The sequence below is a fragment of the Gymnoscopelus braueri genome (genome assembly GCF_963280865.1).
Source record: "Gymnoscopelus braueri genome assembly, chromosome: 24".
NCBI lineage: Eukaryota > Metazoa > Chordata > Actinopteri > Myctophiformes > Myctophidae > Gymnoscopelus > Gymnoscopelus braueri.
Window position 1 is genome coordinate 5,193,050 of NC_137626.1, and position 15,255 is coordinate 5,208,304.

The 15,255-nt window shown below is 42.9% G+C and overlaps 1 protein-coding gene across 1 annotated transcript in view; it reads left to right on the forward strand.

Annotated features, from left to right (window-relative positions):
- anos1a (anosmin 1a) overlaps positions 1 to 15,255 on the forward strand; it is a gene marked incomplete at both ends in the record, with an annotated part of 156,979 nt that overhangs the window by 122,433 nt on the left and 19,291 nt on the right. Inside the window, 2 exons of the mRNA XM_080422016.1 lie at positions 10,092 to 10,157; positions 13,326 to 13,548. Of these exons, the coding sequence (XP_080278142.1) occupies positions 10,092 to 10,157; positions 13,326 to 13,548 (289 nt within the window). The remainder of the gene's footprint in view (positions 1 to 10,091; positions 10,158 to 13,325; positions 13,549 to 15,255) is intronic.

Consider the following 15,255-nt stretch of genomic DNA (forward strand, 5'->3'; position numbering starts at 1 on the left):
TTTGGTTCCATTTGCACATGTCTCAGGACATTCAGGAGACAAAAAAATAAGACGTCTGTGAATTCATATTTATTATCAATTAACTGTGTGACCTGTGAATCTGTAGCCTGGGCACCATTCCTTTTCGGGTATATGATCCGGTCGGGAGCGGAAGTTAAAAAAATGTAAAGTGGCCGGATGGGCAGAACCGGAAAGACGTCTCACCTCAAAATAGGTCCGTCCTAATAAAATCCTTGATGCGGCATAGTTTAGCTTATTTTTTAAATGTAAATGTGCGTGCACTATCCGGAGACTATTTAGCGTCTGTATTATCCCACGGGGAAATTCTATTCCATTTAAATAGGGATTGGGGAACCAAAACATAGCAGCACCGCAAAACCGGATGGGCACAATCCGGAAAGAGGATTCTTTTTTCATTTTTTTTTTCAGTAGGTGTGGCCTAGACCGGATCATATGGGTCTTTAGTAACAGAGACCAGGCTTTCCTCCGAGGTGGAAAGACTGGTGATGCGAGGTTAGTGAATCTGCAACGTTCTCTCCACACTACAATGTCCTCTCACTCTGTGTGTGTGTATGGTTTGACCTCCAATTAGAACATGAAGCATTACTTTTGTATAAATTAAACTAATTTGGTTAATCGTCGCTGTCGGGCAGAAACCTCTTATATGTCCATATTCAAACGTTTTGTGTTTCTTTCGTACATTTTAACGGCCTACTTGATCATACTACAGCGTCACACAAGCATTAAACGTAGCGGATCTGGGTAAAGGAACTGGTTGGAATAACGTGTTCCTTCCACTTAGAAGCGGGCCACTTTCGCGGGCCGCCATGGACCTTTCCGTGGGCCGCCAAATGCCCCCGGGCCGCCAGTTTGACAACCCTGACTTAGACAATTGGCACTGGGTGAAAAAATGGGTTACAAAATCGTGGGATAAAAAAAAGCTCATTTTTGTCACAGACTTGTAGTTTCTAGGTCTTGTGTTTCTGTATGTTGTTCCCTGGTCTAGTGTTCTTGGTTCTATGTCTCTGTTTGCCCCAGCTGTATCTGATGTGTAATCACCCCTCATGTGCGTCAGTCTAGTTCCCCAGTCAGTGCTTGTCAGTGGTGTAAAGTCACTAAGTACATTTACTCAACTACTGTATTTAAGGACAATTTTCAGGTACTTTTTACTTTACTTAAGGTATTTCCAATTTTCAATACTTTTACATCCTACGCCACTACATCTCAGAGGCAAATATTGTACTTTTACTCCACTACAATTGTTTGAAAACTTTAGTTACTAGTTACTCTGTAGATTTTGATTATTATTACAAAACATACATTAACCACTTCAGCCCTATGTACATTTCGGCCATTTGATGTGATGCGACGCATTGTGAGCTTGTAGATCGGCTATTTTCAAATGATCTTTTGACATTTTACGCATTTGAAAACTTGTGAAATGTCACATTCTGCATAATGAGTACTTTCTACTTTTGATACTTTAAGTGCATTTTGATATCAATACTTTTGTACTTTTACTCAAGTAAATTTTGAATTCCCGAATTGTTCTCAAGTAGGCCGTTCTACAGTGCTTGAGTAAATGCACTTAGTTACTTTGGGTGCATTTCTCCTTTCCGACATGTCGCCTTTCCGACGTTGACGAACCCTATACCTAACCCTAACCCTAACCATAACCGCACGCGGAAGCCACTAGTCGGAGTGGTGAGATGTCGGAATGGAAGGAGCACCCCAGTTACTTTGCGCCACTGGATTTGCGTTGGTGAACAAAAAGTAACCCATAATCTCTCTCTCTCTCCCACCCTCTCTCTCTCTTTCTCAGAACAATGGATCCGATTCGTTTGGCTGGTGTCATGACAACAAACAATGCTCAAAGGTAAGCACTAGAGCACTGATGATTTCGTGACGAAAAATGTTCGTCGACTACCTTTTTTCACTGACGAAAACTAAATAAAAACAAAATAAAAACTAAGCTATGATGACCTAAACTAAGACTAAATATATTGACGATTTTGTCAACATATAAAAACTACACAAAAATGTTAGTGAGGGACTATAGTGGAGAAGAGACCCAGTGGAACAAGTCATTTTATGTTTGGTTGCGCTCGGGTGTTGTGCTCTGAAAATAGCAGATCTACAAGCTCACAACGCGACACGTTGTGAGCTTGTAGATCGGCTATTTTCAGCATTCAACCAAGTGTAAAATCTGCCATTACGACGCCATCAAAGCACCGCCAACATACATTTTAGTCGACTAAATCAACTGTAGATTTAGTCGACTATAATCTTATGATATTTAGTCGACTAAAACTAGACAAAAACTAAAACATTTCAGATGACTAAAATATGACTAAAACTAAATGGAATTTTATTCAAAAGACTGACTAAAACTACATAAAAATCAACACTGCACTATAGGCAGCATGTAGCCCCTTTCGGGACCCTGTTTACCTTTTTTGTATTTGGGAAGGCGGTATCCAGGGTCCCTTGTTGGTTAGAACACGCTCTATCGTACCGGCGGCTACCACTGTCTGGTCTCGAGTTTACAGCTCGTCGCTTAGAAGTTGCAGAGATTTCTCAAAGGTACCAAAAAGAGCAATACTAACACGCGAACAAGCGGCATCAAAAAGCGGGGATCGGCGATGCCGTTTAACATTTTTTATAATTTAGTAAACCTTAAGCTCATTTCTCACACTCTGCTCCACTGCCCATGTCCCGCCTCCCCACGGTGACTGACAAGCTGCGCGTCCTACGCATAACTCTATGGTCCTCGTTACTGCCTCTGATTGGCGAGCTCCTACATGCTTGCATGACAATCACAACGCGGGGAGGCGGGACATGGGCAGTGGAGCAGAGTGTGAGAAATGAGCTTAAGGTTTACTAAATTATTAAAAATGTTAAACGGCATCGCCGATCCCCGCTTTTTGATGCCGCTTGTTCGCGTGTTAGTATTGCTCTTTTTGGTACCTTTGAGAAATCTCTGCAACTTCTAAGCGACGAGCTGTAAACCCGAGACCAGACAGTGGTAGCCGCCGGTACGAGAGAGCGTGTTCTAACCAACAAGGGACCCTGGATACCGCCTTCCCAAATACAAAAAAGGTAAACAGGGTCCCGAAAGGGGCTAGGCAGCATGCACACCGGTACACTTGCTTGCACGTGGCTGCATGCAGACAGCAGCCGTCCCTCTGATCCCCCCCATCGTTTCATATAACCTGTGAAACGTGACCTACACACCATCATCTAGGTGATTGATTCATGTATATAGAACGACATACTGGGGACACCGGTGTTTTTTTCTTGTGCAATAAATCACAGCACGTACACACACACACACGACTGTGTGTATGTGCGTGTGTGTGTGCGCGTGTGTACGTGTGTCTGGGTCTGTAAAAATGGATGGTGTGCAGTGGTGGAAAGTAACTAAGTATATTTACTAAAGTATTATACTTAAGTACAAATTTGATGTAATGTTTTTGTTTTTACTTTACTGGAGTATTTCCAATTATCAATACTTCTACTCCACTACGTCTAAGAGGCAGATATTGTACTTTTTACTCCACTACGATTATTAGAACATTTTGTTACTAGTTACTTTGTAGATTTAAATTATTATTACAAAACATGCACTTTTTTAAAGGATTTTATACATTTGGAAAGTTTAGAAATGGGACGACATTTTGCATAATGAGTGCTTTTACTTTTGGTACTCTAAGTACATCGTGATGCCAATACCTTTGTATTTTTACTCAAGTACATTTTTTAATACCGGACTTTTACTTTTTTCTATTTGGTGGTATTGATACTTTTACTCAAGTAAAAAAATTGTGAGTCTGTAACAATGGATGTGTGCGTGTCCTGTCCGCGCGCTCATACATGTGCGCGCACGGGGGCAAATAGCGCCATAGTGGTTAATACCTATTTCTACGTTCCGAGCCAAGCCGTTCCGAGCCATGCCATTCATCACCGGCGTACAGGCACTTTCTGCAGCTATCCACGTAGACAGTAGCTGGTGGCTCTGGGCTAATACATCACTGCTCAAGGGCTGGAGACAGTAATGGATGGAACAGGACGTTTTGGCCCCATGCTTCCTCTGAGATATTATGATAATATAATATAATAAAACTTACCCTGATATCACGGCCCGATAATTTAGATAATCCAGTATGCACGAGTGTAGTGCAGGCCTGGCATTTTTGGGGGTATGTTTTTGTTTAACACACAGGTTCTCAAACTCAAGGACCCCTAAATTGATATATGTATTTGGCCGCGGACCCCCCAACTGAAGAGGTTTTGTGCCAGGGACCCCCAGAAGAGAAGATTTATGTAAAGAAAGATAAATCTAAATTATTCAAACATTTTCAAACATGTCCGATAATCTTTTTTATATTTTCAAAAATAGCAGATAAGCTCCCGTGCCGCGCTGCAAGCTTGTAGATCTGCTATTATTGAATAGCCAACGTATAAATGGATAAAGTATTTAAGATGATTGTGATGCTATGTTAACTATACCTTTGCTGGGGACCCTCTTGAACCCTTCCGCGGACCTCACTTTGAGAACTAATGGTTTAACAGGCCCCCAGCAAAGGTAACAGGCCCGCTCTTGACAGATATTAACGGTCCGCAGCAGCCTCTCACTTCCATACCCCTGCTTTCCCTGTGTGTGCTTTCCCCCATGTTCTAACCCTCCGATGTTCAACGCCAAAAACACAATTGAAATCGCAATTATTTGTGTGACAATTAATCGTCAAATTAAAACAGTAATCGTGACAGCCCTAGCTGGCAGTGGCTCAGGAGGTGAAAGTTCCGGTCCCCGGTTCGATCCTCAGTCCCCCCCCCCCCCCCCCCCCTTGGCTTTGTGCCGAAGGCCCTCACTGCTTGAGCCTTGTATGGTGTCAAGGCTGTCACTGTTACATAAATGCACCATTTACATGGAGACACACACACACACACACACACACACACACACACACACACACACACACACACACACACACACACACACACACACACACACACACACACACACACACACACACGCGCACACACACGCACACACACACACACGCACACACACACACACACACACACACACACACAGTCTCTCTCACACACACAGTCTCTCTCACACACACAGTCTCTCTCACACACACACACACACACACACACACACACACACACACACACACACACACACACACACACACACACACACACACACACACACACAATCCTTCCATATGGTTCAATAACATGTGCCACTGCACACCGGCACAGTCAAGACGGGACGCCCCGGGGTCAGGATTCTATACAAGAACATTTGGTTGAATGCTGCTGCTTTTGTGAGTTTGTTCACTCGAGTTTGATTTACTTACAAGGTCAAAACCTCCTCTGTCATCTGAAGACTCGCCTCTCCCCCCCCCCCCATAGCACTTAAGAGATTTGTGTTGTTAGAATGTTTCAAAAATATTCCACATTTGTGGAATGTTTTTTATTGGAATATTTTTGATGATATTTTTTGTTGGAATTGTTTTTAAATAGCAGATCTACAAGCTCACAACGCGTCGCATTGCGGCACGTTGCGAGCTTGTAGATCGGCTATTTTTAAATGCCGGCAACGATGTGAGATCGGCAACCGCAACCAATGCAGCGACAAACCTCCTAATAGAATGCACTTCTCCTCCGCACTCTTAATTTTCATGAACGCCCCCCATTGGCGCATAACCTTAGATGTGGTCTCTACTGCAGGCTGTCAGAGTCTCTCTGTGATGACAGGTGCTCTCTGAAATATTGACACTGAGCTCCACAGTGCTTTCATCTGACGGAAGCCCCCCTTGGATCAAAAGGCAACTTCTTCATTTTGTGGAAGCCACGGCTTGTCTACCACAAGGCTGTCTTTTACCTTTGATTATGGATAATGGATTTCTTTCTGTGTGTCTGCACCAGCAGCTATGTTCTTGTGAAAACAATGAGCTATGGGCTGCATGCAGTATGTCTAGATACCTGTCCATTACTTTGGCTCATGGAGCAACCGGCCTCAAGTTGTCACCATGGTCCCTCTGGTGATAATGAGAGCTTGTTAATCCTTCTGTCCCTACGGTATCTCCTCCAGGCTTTTACCCTCACTTTGAGAACCATTGCTCTAAAGGTGATGGCCTGAGACCCCAAGGGGTCCCGCGGGGGTCCCCAGCAAAGCGTCAAATTCAGTTGAACCACTTAACTTAAAGACGTTGTATATGGTTACATTCAAATACAAGTTTTATCACAAATCTTAGTCTTATTGGGGGTTCCTGGCACAAAATCTTGTGGGGGTCTGTGGCCATATACAGTACATATCAATTTGGGAAAATGTCTGACATCCACTGATTTACCACAGTTGCCACAGTTACAAACTCCCACACAACCCCTTCTTGAAGATGGCATTAACTCACTGCATTCCCTCTGTGGTTTCTGTGGGTGGGGGGTGTGGGTGATGTCACTGGGCGTGCCCTCACCCTGGCCTTTGAGCTTGAGCCCGGTGGATTGTTGTCGAGTGCCTTGACGTAAACCTCTCAAGTCCTCCATCGTTTAAATAGCACTTGGCGGTCATGAAAGGAGCGCGGCGCTTTCCGTAGCTTTGTTTTCCCGACACGCGACTTTGACAGCCAGACTTCCTCCACTTGATTCTCCCCCATCTTTTGCCCCTCGACGAACCCATAACATGGAAGAACGCGTGTCCCAAATAATTCACTCACGCCGTGCTTATAGTCAGTGACAGAGAAACAAAGCCGGTGTCGAAACAGGAAGTTCAGAGACAAAGACGGCCCATTCATTCTCCTCCTCCGGGGGGAGGAAGTCGTTTATCTGGTCGTCCAATCAAACGGTGTCGTGCGCAGCGCCCTGAATGCCGCCCAGAAAGAGAGGGATTGTGAGCGGTCGTCAGAGAGGTCACTCAGCGGTCTACCGCCCAGAAAGAGACACATTATGAGCCGTCCACAGAGAGGTCACTCTGACCCTTATCTGTGCTCTGTGGTGCAGGAGAGGTCTGCACACACACACATACGCACACACACACACACACACACACACATACTGTACACACACACACACACACACACACACACACACACACACACACACACACACACACACACACACACACACATACGCACACATACTCACACAGGCACACATACACACACGCACACGCACACGCACACACACACATACACACACATGCACGCACGCACGGGCGCGCGCACAGACACACATACACGCACGCACGCACACAGACACACATACACATACACACACACACACACACACAGACACATGCACGCACGCACACAGACACACATACAGTACACACAGACACACATGCACGAACACACACAGACACACATACACACACGAACACAGACACACATAAACACACACACATACAGACACACATATACACACGCACACAGATACACATACACACACGCACACACACAGACACACATACACACACATGCACGCGCGCACACGCACGCACGTGCACAGACACACACACACGCACACACCCTGACATGACCGATTGCACACTGCAAGCCTTGCATTGTTTCCCCAAATGTACTCGAGCCATGGTGTTATATTTTGTTTTATGTCCTGCATGATGTTTTGGTTTTGTTTGATCAAAAAGAAGCGATTGAATCCCAAATGACCTCTTGTCTTCCATTATCGGGGGGACTGTAGGTTATTATTATTATTTTCGTAATCCCCCCAGACCCGCGCTGCATCTCAAAATGTCTTGAGTAAAAGTTTTGGCATCGAAATATACTTGGGAGTACCAAAAACTAGTCATAACGCAGAATATCCCATTTCACAAGTTTTCGAAATGTATACAAATATAGCAGATCTACAAGCTCAGGTTGTATATCTACTATTTTCCCAAGTACTGTGTATATATATATATATATATATATATATATATATACATATATATATATATATATATATATAGGGCTGAAGTGGTTAATGTATGTTTTGTAATAATAATCCAAATCTACAAAGTAACGACTAACTAAAGTTTTCAAATAATTGCAGTGGAGTTTAAAAAAAAGTGCAATATTTACCTCTTGAGATGAAGTGGGGAAAAAGTAAAAGTCTTGAACATTGTAAATGCTTTGATTGATTGATTGAATACTTTATTTAGAAGGTTTCAGAGAAAAAGCACATGGAAGTACAGCTTACAATATAAGGTCAACTAAAATGGATCGCCCATGAAAGAAGCGATGGCTTGTTTCATATAGGATCCTCACATACTCAATTCATGGAGTACGATTCAATTCATGGAGCTCCATTACAGTAGAGTAAAAAGAAAGTAGGAAAGTAAAAGTAAAAGAAAGTAGGTAGCTGATATATTGCACTTTTACCTTAGCGTAGGTGTACTCTTAGTTGCTTGTTTTAGAAGAAAATGCACTTACTGATTAGTAGTTTCGTTCCCTACCTAAGTATGTTGAATGTACTTATTGTAAGTCGCTTTGGATAAAAGCGTCTGCTAAATGACTGTAATGTAATGTAAAAAAAATCATACAAATGTACTCAAAGTACAGTACTTAGTACAGTAAATGTACTCTTGGGGTCGGGGAGGTTAGGCGCTCGATTTGAGCTGGAAATGGGGCGGAAAATGTCCGCGAGGCCGGATTAGAGATGGTCTGTTCATCTGAGGAGCGGACAGCCTAGATCAGAGCTGACAGTACTGGCTCAGTGCAAGACGTCCTAGGGCAGTGGTCCCCAAACTGGCGGTCGAAACGCCCAGAGGGGTCCCCAAATTATTTTTTGGGGGTCCCCAGAGGATTAGCTTAATGTGCAACATTGTTTTCTCACTCAACAGTAAACAAAACCAACATACAGTATAAGTGTATACAGGGTATCTGCACATTTATAAAGTGACAATTGAATGACTTTTAAGACTTTTTTTGTTATACCTAATTGGCCAAATTGTCAAATGTTACATAAGAAATGGCAAACATTGTGAAAATAGCTGATCTACAAGCTCACAAGCGTTGTGAGCTTGTAGTTCGGCTATTTCACAATATTTATCTATGGAACCGAGTCAAACTAAATGTAATGCCTACAACTCCTACAATTCCAAGTGCTTGTCAGGGTGGGGGGTCCCCAGTTCAAATATGATTTTTTTTGGGTGGTCGTGGCCTGAAAAGGTTGAGAACCCCTGCACAGCAGTGGTGTGTGTTCTTAACTCATTAAGACCTGAGGCCGATTCTATAAATGTGGCGTGTCTGTTTAAAACACACTTATCCACAGTTTCCCACATCCATTATTACACCTGCTGCACGCATGACACACACACACACACACACACACACACACACACACACACACACACACACACACACACACACACACACACACACACACACACACACACACACACACACACACACACACACACACACACACACACACACACACACACACAGCGTCGTGTCGCTCTAGAATAGAACGCCACCGTTCCGTGCTGCTGAAACAAGTAGACTGGACATGGATGAGAGGAAGGACGGAACTCTCACAGGACCAAACTCTATACAACCCTCTGTGTGGAAACTATAAGTTCATTTAGAGTTTAGAATCATGTGTTAACCTTCGGGGGGAACAGGACGTGGTCCGCGTATAGCTTACACCCCACCACCACCAAGTAAAAGTATCAATACTGCAATGTAGAAATACTCTGTTACAAGTAAAAGTCCGGAATTCAAAATTTACCTGAGTAAAAGTACTGGTATGAAAATGATTTAAGTACCAAAAGTAGAAGGTACTCGATATGCAGAATGTTCCATTTCTCACTTGGTGCCGCACTATGAGCTTGTATATCTGCTATTTTTGAATAGCCCAAAGTATAAGATAATGGTTATAGCTAAAAATGGAAAATGACACAGTATGCGTTCCCGGTCTTAATGGGTTAACAAGCACCATTGAATACCCATGCAGAGCTTCAGGCGTCACAGCAGCAACAATTCAGTTGATAAAGAATCAATGAATTGATTATATAAGCTCCCTATGAAACGTGTGGATGAGCTGAATGTTTGTCATGTTTCCTCTCTCCTCTGCAGTGTCTGGAGCCTTGCAAGGACACCTGGGAGATGAAGAGGAAGAGTCAGTGCCGGGACCTGTGTGAGGTACAGCATGATGGCACCGGACTCTGTCTTTTCCCGGTTTGGCCCAGGTCGACATGGTTTTGAGGTTAGGTGTAGGGTTAAGGTCAGGCATAATGTTTGTGAGGTTAGGTTAAAAGGTAGGGTAAGTGATTTACTTTGGTTAAAATAAGTGTTAAATAGCTCTATATTCTGATAGTACTCATTGCTATAGAGTGTTCAGTAACAGGAGTCTCCCATGTCTCTCCAGCTCTTTATTAACACATTGGGTGCCAGCATTTTATAATAACAGATTACGTTCGGTGCCAGAAATCTCACCGTTGAGCTGCGCAGCGCTGTTTAAGCTGTAGACTCCACGACGTGCATTCCATGTGAAAAAAAGCATGCCTCCATTTTGCCCAATGGTCCTGGCTAACGCCTGGAACTATAACATCTCTCACGCGAGTAACAATGGCGGAGCGATCGTGCATCCCAAATGACTCGTTTTCCCCCAGCGTAAAAAGTTTCGGAGTTATAGGGGTTTTAGAGAAGGAGATAGAACGGAAGCGGATGGGAGCCATGTTTTTTGACACAGTGATCCATCTGGCCTATCCTTCTCAGAATCACCACGGGTGATTCCAGAGCTGCTCCAACCCCTCCCGTGTGGAAAAAAACGAAAAAAACGAAAAGACACCAAACACGGTTCAGACCGTGTTCGGCACCAAAGCGCTACTCTGTGAAAACACGGTTCAGACCGTGTTTGGCACCCGATGTGTTAAACAGAAAATGCATTTTCAGTGCTCTCTCCTGATTGGCTTAAAATGTATCACCTTCCTGAAAATGTGAGCTGGAGAGACCCCTGTGACCGAACAAACGCTCTGTAGTAATGATTACTATCAGAATATAGTTATTTAACCTTTTTAACTAAAACAAAAAAATATATACAAAATATCACTCACCCTACCTTTAAGGTTAGGGTTAGGCATGGTGTTTGTGAGGTTAGGGTTAAGGTTAGGGTTAGGGTTAGGGTTTGTGAGGTTAGGGTTAAGGTTAGGGTTAGGCATAGTGTTTGTGAGGTTAGGGTTAAGGTTAGGTTTAGGCATAGTGTTTGTGAGGTTAGGGTTAAGGTTAGGGTTAGGCATAGTGTTTGTGAGGTTAGGGTTAAGGTTAGGGTTAGGCATAGTGTTTGTGAGGTTAGGGTTAAGGTTAGGGTTAGGGTTAGGGTTTGTGAGGTTAGGGTTAAGGTTAGGTTTAGACATAGTGTTTGTGAGGTTAGGGTTAAGGTTAGGGTTAGGCATAGTGTTTGTGAGGTTAGGGTTAAGGTTAGGGTTAGGGTTAGGGTTTGTGAGGTTAGGGTTAAGGTTAGGTTTAGACATAGTGTTTGTGAGGTTAGGGTTAAGGTTAGGGTTAGGCATAGTTTTTGTGAGGTTAGGGTTAAGGTTAGGGTTAGGCATAGTGTTTGTGAGGTTAGGGTTAAGGTTAGGGTTAGGGTTTGTGAGGTTAGGGTTAAGGTTAGGTTTAGACATAGTGTTTGTGAGGTTAGGGTTAAGGTTAGGGTTAGGCATAGTGTTTGTGAGGTTAGGGTTAAGGTTAGGTTTAGGCATAGTGTTTGTGAGGTTAGGGTTAAGGTTAGGCTTAGTCATAGTGTTTGTGAGGTTAGGGTTAAGGTTAGGGTTAGGCATAGTGTTTGTGAGGTTAGGGTTAAGGTTAGGTTTAGGCATAGTGTTTGTGAGGTTAGGGTTAAGGTTAGGCTTAGGCATAGTGTTTGTGAGGTTAGGGTTAAGGTTAGGTTTAGACATAGTGTTTGTGAGGTTAGGGTTAAGGTTAGGTTTAGGCATAGTGTTTGTGAGGTTAGGGTTAAGGTTAGGTTTAGGCATAGTGTTTGTGAGGTTAGGGTTAAGGTTAGGCTTAGGCATAGTTTTTGTGAGGTTAGGGTTAAGGTTAGGCTTAGGCATAGTTTTTGTGAGGTTAGGGTTAAGGTTAGGGTTAGGCATAGTGTTTGTGAGGTTAGGGTTAAGGTTAGGTTTAGGCATAGTGTTTGTGAGGTTAAGGTTAGGGTTAGGCATAGTTTTTGTGAGGTTAGGGTTAAGGTTAGGGTTAGGCATAGTGTTTGTGAGGTTAGGGTTAAGGTTAGGGTTAGGCATAGTGTTTGTGAGGTTAGGGTTAAGGTTAGGGTTAGGCATAGTGTTTGTGAGGTTAGGGTTAAGGTTAGGTTTAGGCATAGTGTTGGTGAGGTTAGGGTTAAGGTTAGGGTTAGGCATAGTGTTTGTGAGGTTAGGGTTAAGGTTAGGTTTAGGCATAGTGTTGGTGAGGTTAGGGTTAAGGTTAGGGTTAGGCATAGTGTTTGTGAGGTTAGGGTTAAGGTTAGGTTTAGGCATAGTGTTTGTGAGGTTAGGGTTAAGGTTAGGTTTAGGCATAGTGTTTGTGAGGTTAGGGTTAAGGTTAGGGTTAGGCATAGTGTTTGTGAGGTTAGGGTTAAGGTTAGGCTTAGGCATAGTGTTTGTGAGGTTAGGGTTAAGGTTAGGGTTAGGCATAGTGTTTGTGAGGTTAGGGTTAAGGTTAGGTTTAGGCATAGTGTTTGTGAGGTTAGGGTTAAGGTTAGGTTTAGGCATAGTGTTTGTGAGGTTAGGGTTAAGGTTAGGTTTAGGCATAGTGTTTGTGAGGTTAGGGTTAAGGTTAGGTTTAGGCATAGTTTTTTTTATTTGATTTGATTTATTTGAAAATCAATAAAACAAAACCACATGGTTTCAGCAGTTCGAGGATAACACTATAAAGTCCTGGGACTTATTTCCATTGAGGTCCTCTCACAGTTAACAGTTAAGAATAAATTACAATACAAAACACATGACAGTAACATGTGCAGTACCCACTTCAGCCCTATATTCATTTCATATTTTTTGAAAATAGCCGATCTACAAGCTCACAATGCGTCGCGATGTGACGCATTGTGATGCTTGTAGATCTGCTATTTTCAAAAGATTTTCATAAATGTTATACATTTGAAAACTTGTGAAATGGGACATTTTGAATAATGAGTACTTTCTACTTTTGGTACTTTAAGTACATTTTGACACCAATACTTTTGTACTTTTACTCAATTCAATTTTGAATTCCGGACTTCTACATTGTAACAGAGTACTTCTACATTGCAGTATCGATACTTTTTCTTAAGTAAAACAATTTAGTACCCCCCCCCCCCCCCCATCAACGCAGCGCTCCTTCCCCAAGAGGCACTGGGAGTGCGTGACCAGCTGCGAGTTCCTCCAGTCGGTGATGGCGGTGAAGCAGGGCGACTGCCCGCCTCCGGAGAGGGCCAGCGGCTTCGCGGCGGCCTGCGTGGAAAGCTGCGACCGGGACGGCGAGTGCTCGGCCCAGAAGAAGTGCTGCTCCAACGGGTGTGGACACACCTGCCAGGCCCCCAAGAACCTCTACAAGGGTATGTGGAGACATTAATATCAGCTCAACATCACGTGTTGATTTTGACAAAAAAAAAAAGATTGAATTTTAGTCATAGTCTGTTGAAAAAACTAAAACAATTCCAAGTACCCTGACAGGCACTTGGAATTGTTTTCAAATTACATTTAGTTTGACTCGGTTCCACAGATGCATTTTGTGACAATAGCCGAACTACAAGCTTGTAGATCGGCTATTTTCTCAATGCTTGCCTCTTTCTTGCGTAATATTTGACAGTTTTGTCAATTTTGGTATTATGAAGGTCTTAACTCTCTCAGTGCCACGCCCCGAGATATCCCGAGTTTTTCCCGAGTACCCTCAGTGCCAGCACGAGAAATCCCGAGTTTTTACTTTTGACTGTGGTCGCGCTATTCTGTTTATTTTTTATGATCACTTTCGCTTCCTGACTCCTTCAGACTCATTGGGTTCCGGTTTCATGACGCAGATTCCGTTTCCGGTTCAATTTTTTTTTCCCGCGGTCATTTTTGGCCAGAATAGGGAAAGTCACGTTTTTTCACAGAGGAGAGGTCCACGTCTACTCTCTTTGGTCTGGGTGACGATCAGTCATCGTAGTCGTGTATCGCATCGTAATTTAGCCCGATCAACGATTGTCGAAAATGTCAACATCCGGTTATGACCGGATGTGACGTGAGCCTGTTTGGGAGGGGGCGAGTGAGCCAGCGAGGTCATCAATGTGTCGATTTGTTGCTCTCTACTGGTAGAACTGTATTATGGGTTTAAAAACCCAATCAGATTGTTTGTTTGAATGAAAAATTACAAAATTAAAAAAAAAACGCAAATTTCTGGCACTGGGGGAGTACTTTATGAAAATACTCTTGGCACTGAGAGAGTTAAAAATCAGTTTAAATCTAACAGTTTTTGGCGGGCCGTGATGGCATCGGAATTTTTTCACTTAGATGCATGCCGAAAATAGCCGATCTACAAGCTCACAACGCGCCGCACTGTGACGCATTGTGAGCTTGTAGATCAACTATTTTCGGTCTGACCATGATGACTTGTATTTTAGTTCTACTGGATCTCTTCTCCACTAGATCCCTCACTAACATTTTAGTCTAGTTTTTATTTGTTGACGAAATTGTCAGTATATTTAGTCATAGTTTTAGTCATCATAGCTTAGTTTTTATTTTTGTTTTGGTCAGAGAAAAAAGGTAGTCGAAAGACATTTTTCGTCATAGTTTTAGTCGACGAAATCAACACTGCTCAACTTTAAAAGAAAAGCAAAAGAAAACATGGATTACTAGTTGTCAGACACCACACTGATTTGAGTCATTTAGATTCCATAAAAGCCAAATCAAAAAGAACCACAGATCAAGGAAAGTAAAACAAATATAGCGTCACAATCATTTTAACCAGAGTGCCGCGCTATGAGCTTGTAGATCTGCTTTTTTTTATCGTGAACATTTGCGCGCATATTTGAATATATATATATGTAGATTTTTAAAGCGAACATTTGTAACTCAAATCTTTGCTTCTGGGGGTCCCTGGAACAAAATATTTTGAGATGGGGGTCCGTGGCCAAATACATATAATTTTTGGGGGGGTCCTTGACATGAAAAGGTTTGAGAACCACTGGTTCAAACCACTTGAGTCCAACTCAGTTTTTTCTTCCATCTGACTTTGTCATTCTAAACAATGATGGACGACACAACTATCTCCACATTCCTCCAGG